At 47.7% G+C, this 20,376-nt stretch overlaps 1 protein-coding gene across 5 annotated transcripts in view; it reads right to left on the bottom strand.

Annotated features, from left to right (window-relative positions):
• The window catches only part of VSIG10 (V-set and immunoglobulin domain containing 10), a 30,412-nt gene extending 19,637 nt beyond the window's left edge, over window positions 1-10,775 (bottom strand). For 4 of the 5 annotated variants that reach the window (XM_081802110.1, XM_081802112.1, XM_081802114.1 and 1 more), the window contains exons 1-2: window positions 9,642-10,088; window positions 2,896-3,177 (exon numbers count right to left, since the gene is read on the bottom strand). In XM_081802110.1, the coding sequence (XP_081658236.1) occupies window positions 2,896-3,177; window positions 9,642-9,720 (361 nt within the window). In that variant the 5' untranslated portion in view covers window positions 9,721-10,088. Of the gene's footprint in view, window positions 1-2,895; window positions 3,178-9,641; window positions 10,089-10,493 lie in introns of those variants that run through there. The other variant, XM_081802111.1, reaches the window with a different exon arrangement.
• Between the last annotated feature and the right edge of the window lie 9,601 nt (window positions 10,776-20,376).

Genomic DNA, 20,376 nt, shown 5'->3' with positions numbered 1-20,376 from the left:
AAAAAAAAAAAGCAACAAGTTGTAATGCCGTCTTACTCTGTGGTCAAAAGAGAAGGCATTTATTGAGGAGACTGCCACGAGGAATTATTAATGACTGGCAGCTGGAGTGAGCTGCCCATGGGCTCACAGTAGGAACTGAACAGAGCTGGGCAAGGATGGGTGACATTTTTAACACACCCACATTCATTCTTGGCAATTCAGCAGTTCAACTGTGGCATCTCCAAACACAAAACCACTGCACTCCCAAATTCCATAAGCCTTAAGAGTTGGCAGAAACCTTAGAGACCATCCAAAACTCTAGAAGCGCCCTTGAAGCCTTGCTTTTCTTCATCCTCCACTTCCAATCCACCAGCATGTCTTACTGGTCTGCCTCCAAAATTGTTTCAGAAGCTGTGCATTTTCACCAAGAGCCACTGCCACCACCCTGGTTCTGGCCACCAACATCTTGTGCCTCCAACTGACTTCCCTATTTTTATCAGTCCTTCCTGAGATCACACACATACATTCTGTGTGTGTCACTGAAATAATGCCACACCCATGCTTAAAGTTCCAGGAGTTTCCTCTGGCACCCACAGCAGCAACAACAAAAATCTCAACTCCTTGCCAGGTGTGTCAGTTTCTTCAGGCTGCCTTTACAAAGTCCCACAAACGAGGTGGCTTAAAACAACAGACATGGATTCTCCCACAGTTCTGGAGGCCAGAAGTCTGAAGTCAAGGTGTCGGGAGGGCAGGGGAGAATCCTTCCTTGCTTCTTCCCTGGCTCCTGATGGTGGTCATCAGTCCCTGGCATATCTTGGCTTCCAACTGCAGCCCTCCACTTTCTGCCTCTGTTGTTATACAATATTCTCCTTGTGTGTCTCCATATTCACAGGCATTTTCCTCTTCTTAGGAGGACGCCAGTCAGTTTGGATTAGGGCCCACCCCAATGACCTCATCTTAACTTGATTACGTCTGCATATTTCCCAATAACGTCACATTCAGATACCAGGAGTTAGGACTTGAAAATTTGGGGGGATAAAATTCAACCCATAACACAAGTCCCACCCTCTCATACACTGGGCTCCCACCACACCAGGCTTCTCCCCATCTGCATACACACCACACTCAACTCATCTTGCACTGGATATAGTTCTTCCTGAATTACTCTTATCTCTGCAGAACTGGCTCTTACTCATCAGTCAGCTGAAATGTCACTTCCTCCAAAAGGCTCTCTCTGACCCCCTCTAATTTAAAGTGTTTCAGAGAATGACCCCACCTCGACTCTCTGCAGAGCCCTCATCACTCTCGTATTGCCTGATGCATTCATGTACTTGCTTACTGTCCGTCTTCCCCCACTAGCATGTGAGCTCCATGCAGGCAGGGGCCTGGTCTGTCCTATTCATTCCTATGGCTCAGTGCCTTGACCAGTGCCTGGCACTGGGCTTTCAATGCGTATATGTTGAATAAAGAAATAAGTAAATTATTTTACAGATGAGGAAACCAGGAAGCAATAGGGATCACGTGTATATTTCTACCAAACAACACACTCTGGATCTAGAAGCTGGATATCCGTCTAAACCAGTAAAACAGCACACTTTCTTTGCAAAGGGCTATAGAGTAAATATTTCAGGCTTTGCAGGTCATATGACCCGCATCATTGCCACTCAACTCTGCCAAGACAGCGCCAAAGGCAGTCAGAGATCAGATGTAAATGGATGAGTGTGGCTGTGTCCCAATAAAGCCTACTTTACGGGCACTGGAATTTCATATCATCCTTACATGTCACAAATATCATTTATCTTTGGAGTTTTTTCCAACCATTTAAAAATGTAAAAAATATTCATAGCCTGCAGGCCAGATTTAGCCCACAGATATGGCTAGAGTTTGCCAACCCCTATTCTTTTTTTTTTTTAATTTTATTTATTTATTTGTCAGAGAGAAGGAGAGGGAGGGAGGGAGAGCACGCAAGCAGGGGGAGCAGGCAGAGGGAGAAGTAGGCTCCCCGCTGAGCAAGGAGCCCGATGCGGGACTTGATCCCAGGACCCCGGGATCATGACCTGAGCTGAAGGCAGATGCTTAACCGACTGAGCCACCCAGGCGACCGCCAACCCCCATTCTAAATTCATGCATGTATATCCACAGATAAGATACTGTTTGAGGAAAGTGTAGCATGTAATGTAATAGTAGCTCACGCCACGCCCTGTAGTGAGCACCATAGCATAAGAGCACTACACCTACAAGGTCTGTAATGTATTAACCCCAATTAACAAATAAGGAAAACTGGGCACCTGGGTGGCTCAGTTGGTTAAGCGACTGCCTTCGGCTCAGGTCATGATCCTGGAGTCCCTGGATCGAGTCCCGCATTGGGCTCCCTGCTCAGCAGGGAGTCTGCTTCTCCCTCTGACCCTCCCCCCTCTCATGCTCTCTCTATCTCATTCTCTCTCTCAAATAAATAAATAAAATCTTTAAAAATATATATATATTAAAAAAAAAACAAATAAGGAAAACTAATGCTCTGAGATCTTCAGCTACTTACTCAAGGTGACACAACCTCAGGACTGGAACTCAGGCAGTCCGACTCCATCATGTTATATACTCTGACTCTGGTGCATAATAAAATGGCATTAACAGCAAGGACGATGCTAACAAGCTGGAAGCAATCGCTAACTAATACGCCAGGAGCCATTAACAGCACTTTATCTACATAAACCAGAATCCAGTCGTCACAGCAATCCCAGGACATCAGAATTCTTTTCATCCCCATTTCACAGATGAGAACATCCAGGTGTGAGAGGTCACTGGGCTTGCAGGTAGCAGAGCCCAGGATGAAACCGGGGAATGCCTCCAAGGCCCTCCTCCCACCCAGGGCTCCAAGCGCCTGGCCAGCCGGCCCCAGGGCCCTGCCACCGCACTTACCAGCCACCTGCAGCCACACTCGGAACCGCCGGGTCTCGTTCAGGACCTCCCGGCAGGTGTAGTTGCCCTCATCCCGCGGCCTCAGCGCGGTGATGTGCAGCGAGCTGGCATCTGCCAGAGAGAAGCGCGGCTCAGCCGGCGGGAAGCTGGAATTGTAGGACAGGAGGAAGACAGGCTCCGAGTCATCCCGGTACCAGGTTACCGGGCCCCTTGGTCCCGAGACGTTGCCACAGTGCAGAGTAATGTTCTCGTGAACCTGCCCAATGACCAGAGCCTCCAATCCTGTGCGAGGAAAGGTCAGGCTGTTACTACATTTCTTCGTCTCTGAACACCCTCCCTTGCGCACCGTCCCTCTGCATTAGGATTGAAAAATAAATAAATCAGGTGTGTGTTTTTAAACACTCTGCCGATGTTAATGAACCTGCCGTACGTAAATGGCAATCGCAGAGAGAGCCCCAAATCTCCCCCTCCCCGCACTATCCGCGCACTTCACCGCGGGACGGCTCTGCGCGACCACCCGGACGCTCCGCTGGGTCACGTGGCTTGCTCTGGCCAATGAGATGTTAGCAAACGTGATGCGCACAGAGGCTTCAGCAGCACGCGCATAACTGGGCTTGCTCACGCTCGCCTCCTGCCATCACCTGGAGCAGGGCATGCCCACGTTAGGTCCCAGGAGGAGGATGAAAGCTACATGTGCAGAGCCCAGGTGTCTCAATCGTCTGAGCTGAGGTCGTTCCCGAGCAGCCCTCAGCCACCGAGTGGACGCCCGGACACGAGGGTGAGCCCAGGCAAGATCAGCAGAGCTGACTATCCCCAGCCCTTGAGCTATAATAAGTACTTACGGCCATTTTGTGATTGTTATGCAGCACTAATGTGGCAATAAATAACCGATACAGAACCCAAGTGGTTTTATTTGCCTGGAAATCCAGAAGGGATGCAAGGAAGAGGGCCTGGGCTTTGTTCCCACCTTCCTACTGCTGGCTCTCGCCATCTCAGGTGTAAACGATCCTGGAAGTCAAAGCTCTCTTGCCGCTCCAACTTTGGGCATGCCCTGTGTTAGGCACTGGGGAGCCAGTGATGGGCAAAACAGACAAGAGACTTCCAGGATCTCACAGTCTAGTGGGGAAAACAGACAATAAACTAGCAATTATGACCCAGGGTGATAAATATCATGACACGGCCTCAGAGAAGGGGCTCCCAAGTCCAGCTGGGGTGACTGCCGGGGAAGGCTTCCTCCAGCAGGCCACACTGAGATATGATGGACAGGTAGGAATTAGCCAGGTAGACGGGAAGATGGGGTTCCCAGCAGAGGGAACAACATGTTCAAAAGCCCAGATAAGCAGCAGTGGACTCACCGCTATTAGAAGTGCCAATGATCAGGTCCCACCCCCGATCATTTAAATCAGATAAATCACCTATCTAGGGGTGGAGGCAGAAGGTAGCGCTGCATTTTAACAAGCCCTCCAGGTGATTCTGATGCTTACTCATGACTGACAGGTGTGAAGGGCGACTGATCTGGCACAGACTGTCACCAGGTAACAAGAAGCAAATGCAGCCCATTTGCCGAGAAGTGTCAAAACTTTCCAGCCCCCTGCACAATCAATGTCCAAATACAAAGAGGCCACAGGCCCAGGACTAATCGGCAGAACCTGTTAGGAGTCTTCTACTCGTGCTGTCACACTCAGGAGATGAGAAAGGTGTGATGCCAAGAAGGAAAGTGGGCTAACTCCAAGTCCTACAGTAAGAAAGTAGCAGGGTGGGGCCAAAAGCTAGATTTCTTGCTATCCTCCAAAATGTTCTCTTTCCACCACATCAGAAGTTTTCAAAGTATGTGAATACACTGGGTTTTGCAAAAAGTGGTGTTTCATTACAAAATAAGTTGCCTTTGACAACCATACAGGGACAATTGGGTATCTGTGTACAAAAGAATGAGGTTGGACCCCTTACCTCACATCATATATAAAAATTAACTCAAAATGGACCATAGATTTAAATGTAAGAGCTAAAACTATAAAATGCTTAGAAAAAAAAAGAATAAATCTTTGTCACTTTGGGTTAAGCGATGGTTTCTCAGGACCCCAAAAACACAAGTGAGAAAAGAAAAATGGCTAAATTGGATTTTGTCAAAATAAAAATTTTTGTGCATCCAAAGACACCATCAAGAAAGTGAGAAGACAGGGCGCCTGGGTGGCTCAGTTGGTTAAGCGGCTGCCTTCGGCTCAGGTCATGATCCTGGAGTCCCGGGATCGAGTCCCGCATCGGGCTCCCTGCTCCGCGGGGAGTCTGCTTCTCCCTCTGACCCTCCCCCCTCTCATGTGCTCTCTGTCTCTCTCATTCTCTCTGTCTCGGATAAATAAATAAAATCTTTAAAAAAAAAAAAAAAGAAAGTGAGAAGACAACCAACAGACTGTGAGAAAAATGTTTGCAAATCACCTATCTGATGAGGGGTTTGTATCCAGAACATATGAAGAACTCTCACAACTCAACAATAAAAAGATAAATAATACCATTTAAAAATGGGCTAAGGATCTGAATAGACATTTCTCCAGAAAGATATACAGAAGGCCGATAAGCACACGAGCAGATGCTCATCATTAGTCACCAGGGCAATGCAAATCAAAACCACAAGAGGACACCTACTACTTCATACTCACTAGAGTGGCTAAAATCAAAGACCATAGCAAATGAATAAATACTGGCAAAGATGCAGAGAAGCTGGAATCCTTACACGTTGCTGGTAGGATTTTTAAATGGGGCAGCTACTTTGGAAAACAGCGTGGCACTTCCTCACAAGGTTAAAGTCACGGTATGACTCAGCAATTCCACTCCGCGGTGTAGATCCAGGAGAAATGAAAACGTATGTCTACACAGACTTTACATGTGCGTTCAGAGCAGCATTATTCATTATTGCCAAAAGATGGAAACAACCCAAATGCCCACTAGCTGATGAATGGATAAATAATATGTGGTATATCCATCCAGGGGGAATATTATTTGGCCATAAAAAGGAATGGAGTGCATACTACAGCATGGATGAATCCTGACAACATTATAGTAAGTGAAACAAGGCAGTCCTAAAAGACTACATAGTGTGTGATTCCATTTACCTGAAATGTGCAAAATAGGCAAATCTGTGGAAATAGAAAGTAGATTAGCAGTTGTCTAGGGCTGGGGAAAGTGGCTTGTCTGAGGCGAAGGAGGTAGTGAGGAGTGACTGCTAATAGTCAAGCATACTGCTCTTTTTTGTGGGGGGGCGGAGTGATGAAAATATTCCGGACTGAATTAGTGGTGACGGTTGTACAATCTTGTGAATATATACTAAAAACCACCGAATTATATAGTTTAAAAGGGTGAATTTTATGGTATGTAAATTATATCTCAATAAAGCAGTAAAAAAACTGCCATCTGCCTCTGAAAATCCTTCCCTATTATAAAGGAAAGAGTAAGAGTGATTGGTCTTTGGCCTTTTGTCTGGTTGGAAGGGGTTCCATTTGAAAGATTGGAAGCCAGCCTGGAGCCACGGGACCTTCCAGCTCTCTCCTCATCTTGGCCACACCACTCCCAAATCCCAGGACAACATGGAAAAAAAAAAAAAAAAGAACCAAAAAACTCTAAGCCACTCACTGGAAGGCAGACAATGTCATCTAATGCTAGAGATTCCAAAACAGCAAGACAGGCTTCTGAAAAATCACTTTGAAAAGCAGGTGAGAATTATTTTTAAACAATTAGGCCTGAGAACCCAAGTTCTCAGTGGCAATGCCCACAGAAGAGAGAAGATGAACTGTAGAATTACAGATGCAGCGTGTGTTCATGAGACCTACAGACCTGCCCCTTCTCAGCTCCCTGGCAAATGAATAAAGAACTTGGAAAAGCCCTGGCAGAAGTCTAGTTCTGGAACTTGAGCTAACATTGTCTTCTCCTCCAAGGAGTAGAAAGACACAATCACAAAAGAAACCATTTTAAGGCATTTCACTCCTCCTGGCTTTGCTCACTCCATTCTTTTTAGCCACTGAAGCTAAAGGTGACCTTGGAGGTCATTTCGTCCTGAGATGTGGCAGTCCTGAGGGGCTGGGTTCAAGATGAGGCAGGCAGAGCCCCAGCTCAGTGGAAAAGAATACGGTCATCAGTTAGTGACGTCTGTCTGACATGGACACACAGGGGCGGTCCTTGAGGGTGCACTGGTTCCATGCTTGATCATCCCGTGCGCCCTCATTTCACAGATGAGAAAACTGAGGTTCAGAAAACTTAAGTGATTTCCTTAAAGGCCCCTTCAAGTCGCTGGGAGAGCTGGGACTGCCACTGAGGTCTTCAATCCTGGGGGTCTCAGGGATTTATTCTGGTCTCCCGATCAGACAGGATGAGACAATAAGACATCATAACAGTTTGTGTTACTAGAAGTTGTCCACATGGTATCCACAGGGTCTGCGAATGCCTCCCCCCTTACCTTAAATTCAGGATATGGACCTAAGGAGGGAACAATATAAACAACCATTTCCCAATGCTGCCCTCATATTGTCATTCGCAGAGTTGAGATTGTACCCAAACACTTATTTTTTTTCCTACTAACCTTTTTCCCAAGAATGACCCGGGATTTATAAGCTGAGGTGACAGTGCAGGCATGAACATTGTCAGGAGTGAAGTGACAATTTTTTTTCCCCTGAGATAACTCCCAATTTGAAAAACAAACAACAAAAATACACCAAGCTGGGGGCGCCTGGGTGGCTCAGTTGGTTAAGCGTCTGCCTTCAGCTCAGGTCATGATCCCAGGGTCCTGGGATCGAGTCCCGCATCGGGCTCCCTGCTCAGTGGAGAGCCTGCTTCTCCCTCTCCCTCTGCCTGCCTCTCTGCCTACTTGTGCTCTCTGTCAAATAAATAGATAAAATCTTAAAAAAAAAAAAAATACACCAAGCTGGGGAAGCCCCCTGGCACTACCCACGAAGGTGAACTTGGCCTGGGTATCAAAATGGCTGGGCACGGCATGGAGGCAGTGTCCCTGTGTGGTGAGCCGCAGCCGGGCTAAAAGCTGGTTCATTCCAGAATGATGACTTCCACCCAGGGTTCTGATGTCCCAAGGCCATTGATGTTCACAGCGCAGTAAACACTGCAGACAGCCAGAGGGAAGGGAACAATCACCTTTTTTTTTTTTTTTAAAGGTTTTTATTTATTTATTTGACAGAGAGAGCGAGAAAGCACAAGCAGGGAGAACAGTAGAGGGAGAGGGAGAAGCAGGCTCCCCGCCAAGCAGGGAGCCCGATGCGGGGCTCGATCCCAGGACCCTGAGATCATGACCTGAGCCGAAGGCAGACACTTAATGACTGAGCCACCCAGAGCCAAAGGCAGATGCTTAACGACTGAGCCACCCAGGCGCCCCGGCAACTATCACCTTTAACTTCCGGAGAGAGCAAGCCGGAGACTGTCCTCTCCGCCTCCCCGTAGCACAGTGATCACTAAGTCAAATACCAGCAGGGGCCAGCAGGTAAGGTCCATAACTGAAGAGGGTCAGGGGTAAGTACTACAACAGGAGAGGCAAAACAAATTTGGGGTCACATGCCCTAGGTAGAAGGGGGCCACCGCAGTTCAGTTCCAGGTGGAAAAGCCCTGTGCTGCCAGATCATCAGATTTTTCCAGATAAACTGGAAACCTAGATTATGGGAAATGTTACTGCCTTTAAATGATTGCTAAAAACAAAACAAAAAATCTTAGGAGAGCCTAAGGGTTAGGAACTTTGGGCACTTGCTGCTAGGAAGCTCAGGGGGGGCAATTCCTGCAGGAACCGATCAGCAGTGTGTGTGGGCATGGGTAACACAGAAAATAACACTCCAAGTATTCTGGCAAGGTACACCACCTGCTGGCCCCATCTCCTTTCCCTCTACCTGAGTCCTCGCTCTCACTGCTCGTCACCCTGCCCTGCACACAAAATACACATTCGCTGGTGCATTAAAGTCAAAAATGCTTTTTCAATATTTTTATATCCTATATATTTTTGTAAGCAACCCTGTAAACTAATTGTTAGGAGGGAGAGCACAGGTGAAGCATTTAAGACCTTCTGCCAAGTGGAAGATGTCAAGTGGAAGAGGTCATGTCAAGTGTAAGGGCAAATTTTCTGAAAGTCTGAAATAACTTCAAAATAAAAAGGTTTTGTTTTGTGTTTCTTTAAGGCGAAGGACGGAAGGCACGGTTTTGAACGTGCTAGTCCGAACAGGTCGGCTTGCAAGGGGTGTGTAGGGAAATCCACAGGTTACAAGTGTAAAGCGAGTTCAACCTTGGGCAGGGGAAGGAGAGAAAAATAAAGGAGCCTGGAGTTTGAGCCCCAGCGCAGCAGGTAAAACCAGAACGCAAATTTACATCCGACGCTTAAAAAAACAAAAAACAAAAAACCAACCAACAAAAAAGCCACAACAAAAACCACTTTCTCCCCTACACGTGCCTCTCCAGTTTTCCCATCTTCAAAATTTCCATCTTCAAATTCCCCAGTTCTCCCATCCCCTCTCCGCAGGCCCTCTGCAGCCTCGCTGGCTGCCCACTCCAAGCGACTAGGGCTATCTTGCCCTCCATCAGGCGCCCGGGAAAATTCCTTCCTGCAAAGAGAGCCGAGCTGCGAGCGAGCAGGAAACTCAAGACCCTCCCGGGGAGGCTGCGGAGCCACGGCTACAAACGGCTCCCCCGAAGTCGGAGGGAATTGGGTCCCTGGCTCTCCCCTTTGCCTGGCGAAACTCAACTTTTCCCTCCGGATCGCGGCCCCTTACCTGCGGCGACCCAGCGGGCCAGCAGCACCCCGAGGCAGACAAGGACCTGCGGCTGGGACGCCCGGACGCCCGCGGCCATCTCACCCCAGACGCCGTCAGGGGCTCCTCAGGAAACGCAGGCTCCGGGTGTGCGCTCCGGGTGTGTGTGGGTGTGCGCCCCTCCCCTCCCCAGGGCCCCGGCCCTTGGGGTACTGAGTGCTCCTCCCAGGTCGTCGGAACGACAGAGGAGCCCGACTCTCCGCAGCCCCCAGGAAGGATGCTTCGGCTGAGCCCGACGTCCGCCGGTGGGAGCCGCGCTGGACTCCCGGCGCGATTCTGTCTCCGGAGCGCCCGGCCCGGGGTGGGAGGGCGCACCCCGCCCTCTGCGCCCGCCACCCACTCCCGCTCGCGGAAAACAACAGGAGCGGGACTCCCTCCCGCCGCCCATCCAGGCGGGAGCCCGACTTCCTCTACCTTGGCCGGGGAGGAGGGCTTTATGCAAAGGGCGCGCGCCCGGGCGCGCGGAGCAGAGTCCAGCCCGGCCGGGGGTGGAGCGCGGAGGCCGGTCCCTCCCCGAGCCCACTCGGCCCGGGACGGCAGCCCGGAGTCGCGGGGACAGCTGGGCCGGGCAGAGTCCTGCAGCTGCCGCAGGACGGCACCCCCGCCCCGGCTCGCCGGCTGCTTCCCCTCCCGGGCGCTCCGGCTGCAGCACCCGGAGGAGCGTGGCCAGCCGGAGGGGCGGGCTGCCAAGCTGCAGAATTCGGGGTCCCCTCGGCGTCCCAGCTTAGCTCTTGCAGGGTTCTCCCGTGCTTTCCCGTGCTCAGGGCGGACGCCAGGGCCGCCATGGCTGTCTTCTTCTACCCTTTGCAGAACGAAGAAGGCAAGTCTGGAGCAGGAGAAAGATGATCCCTTAGACCCCCAGCCAAAAGCGGCTGTGAACTAGCTGAGACCACACAGCAAGATCGAGAACCCAGGGGTCAGCAGAACTCGGTTCTCAGAGCTTTCTGTACCCCGCGCCCCGCCTCACCGCAACCCCATCCAGTCTGATTCCCAGAGAGCTGCCATCCCTCTTCCCTGCCACATCCTCACTCCATCCTGTCCTAGGAAAAACAAGGTTACCATATCCTCAGGAAAAGCTGATACTTGAAACTGCCCTAGGTGGAACTTCCTTTAAAAAAAAAAAAAAAAAAAATTGCAATTAAGGGTGTTTGCCTTCTTTCAACTTTTCTGTATGTTTGAAAATGTTCATCATAAAATATTGGGGCAAAAACCAAAAATTGCTGTTAAGAAACATCATCTGTTCTGTTGCCCAAAGGCCCCTTTTTGAAATACTTCTTCCATGATGAAATCCTCTTGAAACTAATAAAAAGAGTGTGTTTTGCCTGATGAACTGAGCCATAAAATTGCACGGTTCTTCCCTTTTCCCTCTTTTGCGAAATGATTTAACTCTTCAGCTGGCTCCTGACAGTTTTCCTCCTTTCCCTGCAGTTTGGTGTTTCATCTTTTACCTTGAGGTGGAAGGTAAATTCTATCCTACATGACCTCTTCCTGTTTCCTCAGTGCCTGGCACCTCATAACCACCCACTATGTATTTGTTAAATAAACAAAGGAGAGTTCGTTGGCTTTGATATTGTAGCTCCTCAAACTTTTCTGACAAACTCCTTACCTCACATTCCCCACCTGAAGCGAACAAGATAGAAGTCAAATCAATAGCTGGCAAGTCTCCAGCTGAGGATCTGGAATTTTCTGTGACCCTGGTGGTACCTCAGGTGGGGAATTGCACAGAACAGGCCCTCCTGATATATTTGCTGAGTCAAATGCAAGGTGCTTATGACCAGTTCTCCACCCCGCAGAAGGATCAACTTCCTTTGGGATGGTTTACAATGCTGAATAGTTTGCATGGCTGGGGTCTTTTTCCAAAGCCACTTTGGAAACTTAATCTCATTGAGCCCTCCCTACAATCCTTTTACCTAAGAAATCATGCGATCCCACTGAATAAATGACATACCCAGAGCTCCAGGAGGGTAAGCTCTGAGTCACTGAGCTGGTTGGTGGCAAAGCCAGGACTAGAGCCCATCTCTGTGCCACACCAAAACCTGCCAAACAAAATTATTTCGCTACTTATACAAAGGCTACTACCGTCTGGATGCTTTGGGGGTCACTGGGCCGGCAGACATGGGCATGCCCCTGAGCAGGGCTCCAAGGACAGCTGTGTGGCCCAGGAAACACCCACCCTCTCTGGTCTGGGTACAGGCTGTGGCCAGCCCTGAGACAGAAGCTGTCGGGAACTGCCCCGCCCTGATGTTCAGTAGCACCTCGGGCTGCTCTGGACAGTACAGTAGAAAGCACCAGTGACCAGTGAGGTAGGGGTTCACCGTGGGGTCCCTAACAAGGTAGGGACCTTTCAGAGACTTAGTTCTATGATCTGTGCCTCATGCGTTGTTGGAAAGACAGAGTGAGTTGACTTGCAGGAAGGGACTCAGCAAAGTGTTGTTAAGGCATCAACCCCAATCTACAGTCATATATTAATCCTAAACCCCACAAGCACATATTAAACATAAGGCTCAAACACGTCTCTGCTCAGGCTGCTACACAGGGCTGTTTTTATTTTGTTTTGTTTTCACCTCTGGTGAATTGAGAGAACTTCCCTGGGTTAAGTGCTTTACCTACATGAATTCACTGACTCCTCAACACAACCCTGAGAGGTAGGGATTATCATTCTGAATGTAGAGATGGCTCAGAGAGGCCAAGGGACACAGCAAGTGGGGAGGGGAAATGTTGGGGGGGCTGATCTGAACCCAGGTCTGAGGCACAGCTGTCTTATTCAGTCTTGGAGGGAGGGACAGCATGGGGCTCCCACCTGACTCCCTAGCCAGCACTCCTACAGCCTGGGTCTCTGAGGCCATCAAGCTACCTATTATTTCCACCCAGCTACTTCTCTTCTGTGCTCTCCCTAGAGGCAATGCTGAAAGGTTTCTTAGCAACAACCTGCTTCTCTGTTCAACCTAGAGATATTCTCCTGGGGGCTTTGGAAAGAGCAGGCCAGTCAGGAACAGCTGGGGTAGCAGCCTGGCTACTCAGTAAGCTCTGCACCCCTGCACTTCAAGAAATATAAAGAGGCGCATGACCATCCTACCTGTACCCCCGTGGAGAGGCCTGGGACCCACAGGCTGGCACCTCAAGGAACAGGGACAACCAAACCAACCTGGCTTGTTCTCTGGAAAAGAAAGCCTGCTAAGCCTTCCCAAAACACCACCTCCTCCCACCTCTCCTCTGCCTTCTGCCCAGAAGAAAAGAACTGGCATGCAGAGGCCATAGCAGGAAAGTTCCTGAAATCAGGCGAAGTTCTAAGAAGAAGCTGGCAGGATGAGATAGGAAAGTGGAAAAATGGAGAGTTGTCAAGTGAGTCTATTTTTGACCGGAGACCGGCCTCTTTTCTCTGGACTCGAGACCAGGAGGGTGAAGTTTGTTATCTCTGAGTGGCAAAGAACCACAGAATGTGGAAGGCGGACCCAAACCCAGAAAGCAAAATGGAGCACAGGAAATGACCAGCCAGTTCCCTGAGAAATGGGCAGCCAGGGGGCTGAAGGGAGGGGGTTGACTCACCCCTCTAGGAGATGAATGCAGCCTAGGAGGTAAGCTGGTGAATGTCCAACCACAGACTCTCCTGCTGGTGGTGATAGGGGGTTGACTTGTAGTGTTGGCCGATTTCCCTGGTGTAAATCCCTCCACCATAACCAATTCCAGGCACTCACTGGGAAGTGACTTTACTGGATGTACAATCTGTTCTCCCAAGCCAGCACCCTGGGAATACACCAGTCTCCCCCAATGAGGTAACTCCAAGGCGGGAAACTTTTGACTGGATGGCCCAGGAGCCAGACAGATGACTCAGGTAAAAACCATTCTTTTTTTTTTTTTAAGATTTTATTTATTTATTTGACAGAGAGAGACACAGGACCCTGGGATCATGACCTGAGCTGAAGGCAGATGCTTAACAACTGAGCCACCCAGGCACCCCAAAATCATTCTTTGATTAGTCTCCTGTTCTTTGATCTCACACTGTTGAATGCCATTTGTTGGCCAAAATAAATGTGATTTTCCTAACTTCGAATTAGGACATATGGGTTGATAACAGCAAGTATATTTAATTTACAGCAGTAGAAGAACTTAGTAAACTCAGGGTTTCCAGAGAAAACTTGGATGAAACATTTTTCCAAAGTTGACACACCTATTTCCTAGATGGCATTGCTTTTTCCTGATTATAAGCATATCAGGCTCACTCTAGAATAATGAAAAACAGAAAAGTAGAAATAAAGTGTAACTATAACCCATCTAGAAATCGTTAGTTACGTCACTAGAAACTTCTAGTCATTTCTGATGAGTTCCAATGTGTGTGATTTTTTTTTTTTACAATGCTGTGATAATATTTTACACAAAGTTTTGACTCCTGCTTGTTTCTTTCTTTCTTTTTTTTTTTTTAAGATTTTATTTATTTATTTGACACAGAGAGAGAGAGAGAGAGAGCACAAGCAGGGGGAGGGGCAGTCAGAGGAAGAGGGAGAAGCAGGCTCGCCTAGCAGGGAGCCCCATGTGGGGCCCCATCCCAGGACCCTGGGATCATGACCTGAGCGGAGGCAGACGCTTAACAACTGAGCCACCCAGGCGCCCTCCTGCTTGTTTCTTTAGCTGTATAAATATACATTGTAATTTTTTTTTTTACAAGTAACCAGTCTTTTTAACTGGAAAAGTAATAAAAGATTAATGGTAAAAAAAAAAAATCAAATGAACCTTGCTGACATTGTGCTAAGTGAAATAAGCCAGTCACAAAAAGACACATACTGTGTGATTCCACTTATTTGAGGTGCCTCATGCAGTCAGATTCCTAAGAGAGAGCTAGAAGGGTGGTTGCCAGGGGCTGGGGGGAGTGGGGTGGGGGTTAGTGTTTAACGCGCATGGGGTTTCAGTTTTGCAAGATGGAAAGTGTTCTGGAGGCAGATGGTGTGTGTGATGGTTGCACAACATTGGGAATGTACTTAATGCCTCTGAAATGTACGCTTAAATAGGTTAAGATGGTAAATTTTATGTTATGCATATTTTACCACAATTAAAAAATTTTTTAAATGCAGAAGAAAATGGGGAAGTGGGAGAACAATGAGAAAAAAATAATACACACACGGGACAATGAACAGAGACACTTCACTGGTATTTGTGAATTGGGTGAATCATACTGAAAAAAATCCAAGCAATTTTACAGTGAAATTATATCTGAAAAGTAAGTCTTCTGCTCCCCTGGTCCCAGTCCTCTTCTCAGTAACACCCAGTCTCTCCAACTTCTGGAGACTACAGTTTTTGCTGGTTATTTAATATGCACCTGTTGGAATATTATACAGCCATCAACAGTTGTATTTTCAAAGTTTATGTAATGAAGAAGATTTGGCTGTTACGATTACCCAGATGTGTGAAGTTCAATGAGGTTTTTTTCCCCAATAGCTTTATATACTATGAATTCATTCATTTATTTTATTTTATTTTTTAAGTAGGCTCTACACGGGACTTGATCTCAGCATCCTGAGATCAAGACCTGAGCAGAGATCAAGAGTTGGATGCTTAACCAACTGAGACACCCAGGAGCCCCTGAATTCACTCATTTAAAGTGTATGGTTCAGGGGCGCCTGGGTGGCTCAGATGGTTAAGCGTCTGCCTTCGGCTCAGGTCATGATCCCGGGGTCCTGGGATCGAGTCCCGCATCGGGCTCCCTGCTCGGTGCGGAGCCTGCTTCTCCTTCTCCCTCTGCCATTCCCTCTGCTTGTGCTCTTCTATCTCTCTGTCAAATAAATGAATAAAATATTTAAATAAATAAATAAATAAATAAATAAATAAATAAATAAAGTGTATGGTTCAGGGGTGCCTGGGTGGGTCAGTTGGTTGGGCTTCTGACTCTTGATTTCCACTCAGGTCGTGATCTCAGGGCTGTGTTCGAGCTCCATGTCGGGCTCTGTGCTCAGCAGGGAGTCTGCTTGGGATCTCTCTCTCTCCCTCTCCCTCTGCCCCTCCCCTCTGCGGGCTCTCTCTCTCTCCAAAATAAATAAACAAATCTTTAAAAATAAAGTGTATGGTTCAGTGCTTTTTAGTTGTCAGAGTTGTCACAAACAATTTCTTACTTTTGCCACCCTGAAAAGAAACACCTCACCCTTTAGTTATCACCCTCAATTCTCTCCATCTCCAGCCCCTGGCAACCACAAATCTACCTCCTATCTCTGTGGATTTGCCTATTCTGGACATTTCGTATAAACAGAATCAAACAACATGTGTGGTGTCTGGCTGCTTTCACTTAGCATAATGTTCTCAAGGTTCACAGGTGTGTGGCATTTATCAGCACTTCATTCCTTATTGTGGCCAAATTATATTCCATGGTATGGAGATACCACATTTGTATTTATCCGTTCATCAGCTGATGGACATTCAATAAACATTCAAGCCACTAAGTGACCCAGAGAACCCAGGGGCCCCTCTGCTAGTTTCTTCTCTGCCTTATTTACCCATCACTCCATGTATGTCTTCTGGAAAGATTGTTCTTGCTTCCCTTGCTGCTCTACTGTGAGCAGGCTGGCATTTACAAAAGCCTGCCCCTCTTTACTTTGTTTGGGCTCTGTGTATGCCAAAGCACCTGAATGGGAATTCAATCAAGTAGCATTTTATGCCATTATTTTTTCTTTTCCCTAAGATTTCAATCAAACTCGTTTGGGGATATATAGCCAAGAATTCCCAAATTTCTTTTTTTTAAAGATTCTATTTATTTATTTGTCAGAGAGAGAGCACAAGCAGGGGGAGCGGCAGGCAGAGGGAGAAGCAGGCTTCCCGCCGAGCAAGGAGTCCAATGCGGGACTCGATCCTAGGACCCTGGGATCATGACTTGAGCCAAAGGACGACACTTAACCGACTGAGTTACCCAGGCACCCCTAAGAATTCCCAACTTTTTAGGGTTCCAGCATCTGATCATTGCCTGCTTCAGTTCTTTCTCCCAAACCTGCAAAAGCTCCATCCCATTTCTCAAAGCCAAATATACTAAACTTAATTCAAGTTTAAGATTTTTGCATTCCCTGACCAGGAGAACTTAGTCTTACTAAACTGGTAGAGACATGGTAAACACTTGCATCCTGTCTTTTCCAGGGGATGGCTGACTTCCTGTAAGATTTCCAGAAAGCTCCCTCAGAATATAGACTATTTGCTCTTGCCAGGTCCACTCTCCAAGGAATGTCTCCTTCCATCTTCTGAGCAAACTTCTGAAGTAGATACTCTTTCTTACCTATATTTTACTAATAAGGAAGCGGAGGCTTGAGAAGGTGAAATAACTTTCCTAATGAAGTCACAGATTCAAGCCCATGTTTATAAAGTGAATCACTTCTGCTCTGGGCCTCACATTTACTTGGAGAAGTAAAAACTTGGATTGGGGGGACACTTCAGGGATTAAGAACCTTGGGATGAGGGGCGCCTGGCTGGCTCAGTGGGTGGAGCATGTGACTCTTTTTTTTAAAAGATTTTATTTATTTATGTGAGAGAGAGAGTGAGCGAGAGCGAGTGAGCAGGAGTAGGGAGAAGGGGAGAAGGAGAGGGAGAAGCAGGCTCCTTGCTGAACAGGGAGCCTGACGCGGGGCCCAATCCGGGACTCTGGGATCATGACCTGAACCGAAGGCAGATGCTTAACCGACTGAGCCACCCAGGCGCCCCAGAACATGCAACTCTTGATCTCGGGGTTGTGAGTTCAAGCCCCACCTTGGGTATAGAGATGACTTAAAAATAAAATCTTTAAAAAGAGAAAAAAGAGAACCTTGTGATCAAAAGTTTGTACCCTCTCCTTAGGGGAATGCACATATTCCCAACATTTTAAAAGCAATTTCAAGGAGTTAGGAAAACAGCAAAACAGAATAAGCCTGGAGGTCTAAACCAGAATTGTTGGCTGGGCCCACGAGGAAGGGAAAAACCTCACTTACAAGCTTGAATCACCAGGTGGCGCTCTCGGCCCTGAATGGACTCTGGGTCCCACAGCCAAGGTCTCCCAAGAGATAAGAGTTGCGCCAAGCTGCAAGGAACTCAAAGAATTTCAGAGATTACTGGTTCAAACAATAACCCTCACCATCTAGAGGAGGAGAGGAGGCGCAGAGTTGTTGAGGAGCTTGCTCAAGGTCACAGCTCATGGACAAAGCCAGGACTCACCCACTTATGCAAGTTCACATATTTCTGAAATGTATCACATAGTTCCCTTACCCTGAACGGAGCACGGTGGACACAATGTGGTATTTTCTCATGACGCTTCAAGCAATGAGCTTTTGTGTGTGTGAACATTGTGAACACTGGCTCCTGTGCTGTGTTATCTGAAAAAACTAGAGGGGTTTATCCCCCACACAAAATGGCCCTAAACTGCTGTTTCATTGAGGCACTGAACACAGATGCTGGTCCTCCCAGGCATCAGGCTTGCTTATGTTTCCGTGTGTCCTTAGGAAAGTTATCTTCCCCTTTCTGAGCCTCAGTTTCCTGGGCCAATGAGTGGATTTCACCAGGCATGTGCCAGTAAAGTGCCCAGCAGGTAGTAGATACCCAATAATTGGTAACTATTAACATAATCATGCTTCTTGCTACTGTCAATATGCTACTTTATTTTGCTACTTTAACTGCTACTTATATATGCTCTTCCTTGGAGCCCAGGTGACTAAGCTTATTAGAACACTATGTAACATAAGAATACATAGGCATTGAGGGCGCCTGGGTGGCTCAGTTGGTTGGGCAACTGCCTTCAGCTCAGGTCATGATCCTGGAGTCCCTGGATCGAGTCCCTCATCGGACTCCCCGCTCGGTGGGGAGTCTGCTTCTCCCTATGACCCTCCCCCCTCTCATGCTCTCTCTGTCTCATTCTTTCTCTCTCAAATAAATAAATAAAATCTTAAAAAAAAAAAAAAAAAAGAATACATAGGCACTGAAGGAGAAAATTGCCCGTTCCTTCATGGACTCTGTGACAGCATTGTGTGGCTTGGCAGTCCTGGCCCTCAGCTGGGTGCTGGAGAAGGAGGGTGCCAGCTGGGTGCTTTCACAGGATAGAGGGCGTTGGCGAAAACAGAAAGGAGTTGGGAGATTAGACTCCTGGAAAACTAAGTTGCCCTGAGGTTCGCTATCCCTAGGTCTCCTTTTTCTTTTTAACTTTTTTTTTTTTAAAGATTTTATTTATTTATTTGAGAGAGAGAATGAGATAGAGAGAGCATGAGAGTGGGGAGGGTCAGGGGGAGAAGCAGACTCCCTGCTGAGCAGGGAGCCCGATACGGGACTCGATCCCGGGACTCCAGGATCATGACCTGAGCTGAAGGCAGTCGCTTAACCAACTGAGCCACCCAGGCGCCTTCCTTTTTCTTTTCAACATGTATTTCTGACCATTCCAATGGTAAAATAGCAGTGAAATTGTATTTTTAAAAATATGAGACCTCCAAAAAGCGAAACCCCAAGAAATGTGAAATTTCACCTTTCAGCAGATTTGTTCATTCTTTGAAAGATGCAAAATCTTCAGGGACTCACACTCTTCAGCTCTGGAGGCCAGCCCCTCCCCTCTGTTCCCTGTCTTTACTGGAGTTCTGACCTTCACTGGGTACCAGGCGCTGTGCTAGACACTGGGGAACAAACACAGCATGGCCTCTGTCTCGAGGAGCTCACCCTTATCCCCAAAGCTCCAGCCACATCAGACAACAGCTGTTTCAACCGAATCATGTTCTCACTACACCTCCCTATCCCCCATGAACCATGTTCTTGCTCTTTCTGCTACAAGGGACACCCTTTGTTCCCTCCTTCATCTGGATGATTACCAGCAATTCTTCAAGCTCAAGTGGTCACCTCTTCCAGGAAGTCTTCTGTGGTGTATACAGGAGGTGCAGGTGCCCTTCCTCTGCATTCCCCTAGTGCCCTGCAAAAATTCATATCCTAACCCTTGCCACTCTGAATTGTAATCATTGCTTTCCATGTCTGCCTTTCCTGTTCCAGCCTGGAGCCTCCTTGAAGGTACAGACAGTGTCTCATCTACTTCTGTGTCCCCAGGGTCTAGCACAAAATAGATGTTCAGTAAATGGCAAGTGAACAAATAGAGTGTTGGCCCCAACCGAAGTGGACACTGAATGTAGTACTCAGGAGAGGATTTATTCTGGTAACTCTTGCTCACAAAACTCTAGAATCTTGCAGATGGTTGTTCTTTGCTAGAAACTATCTTCTTGATAATCAATTTAGTTTCTCTTTCCAGGCAACATCTGGTCTTCTTTCAGTTGCCTTTTTTTTTTTTTTTAAGATTTATTTATTTATTTTAGAGAGAAGGAGAGAGCATGAGGAGGGGAGGGCCAGAGGGAGAGGGAGAGAGAATCTCAAGCAGACTCCACGCTGAGCATGTAAGGCTCAATCTCACCACCATGAGATAAGGACCTGAGCCGAGACCAAGAGTCAGAGGCTTAACCGACTGCACCATTCAGGTGCCCCTTCCTTCAGTTGCTTATCTTCTCTGCCTCAGGGTGCAGCCTATCTTTTGGGGGCATCTTCACCTAACTATATATCAGATCACAGGGTCCATATATCAGATCACAGGGTCCACTGCTCTTGTCCTCAACATCTACCTTCTTAGTGACTTCATTTTCTCATGTGCTCTTTCCCAGCCTGCATTCCAGTCTTTTCTACTGACTACAGGATAAGGCCTGGGTTCTGGGATCAAACACACTTGGATTTATAATCTAGC

Source organism: Leptonychotes weddellii, chromosome 13, assembly GCF_054177405.1.
Source record: "Leptonychotes weddellii isolate Sample4059 chromosome 13, ASM5417740v2, whole genome shotgun sequence".
Taxonomy (NCBI): domain Eukaryota; kingdom Metazoa; phylum Chordata; class Mammalia; order Carnivora; family Phocidae; genus Leptonychotes; species Leptonychotes weddellii.
Note: the sequence above shows the minus strand (reverse complement) of the source record. Positions and strands in the feature narration are given on the sequence as shown.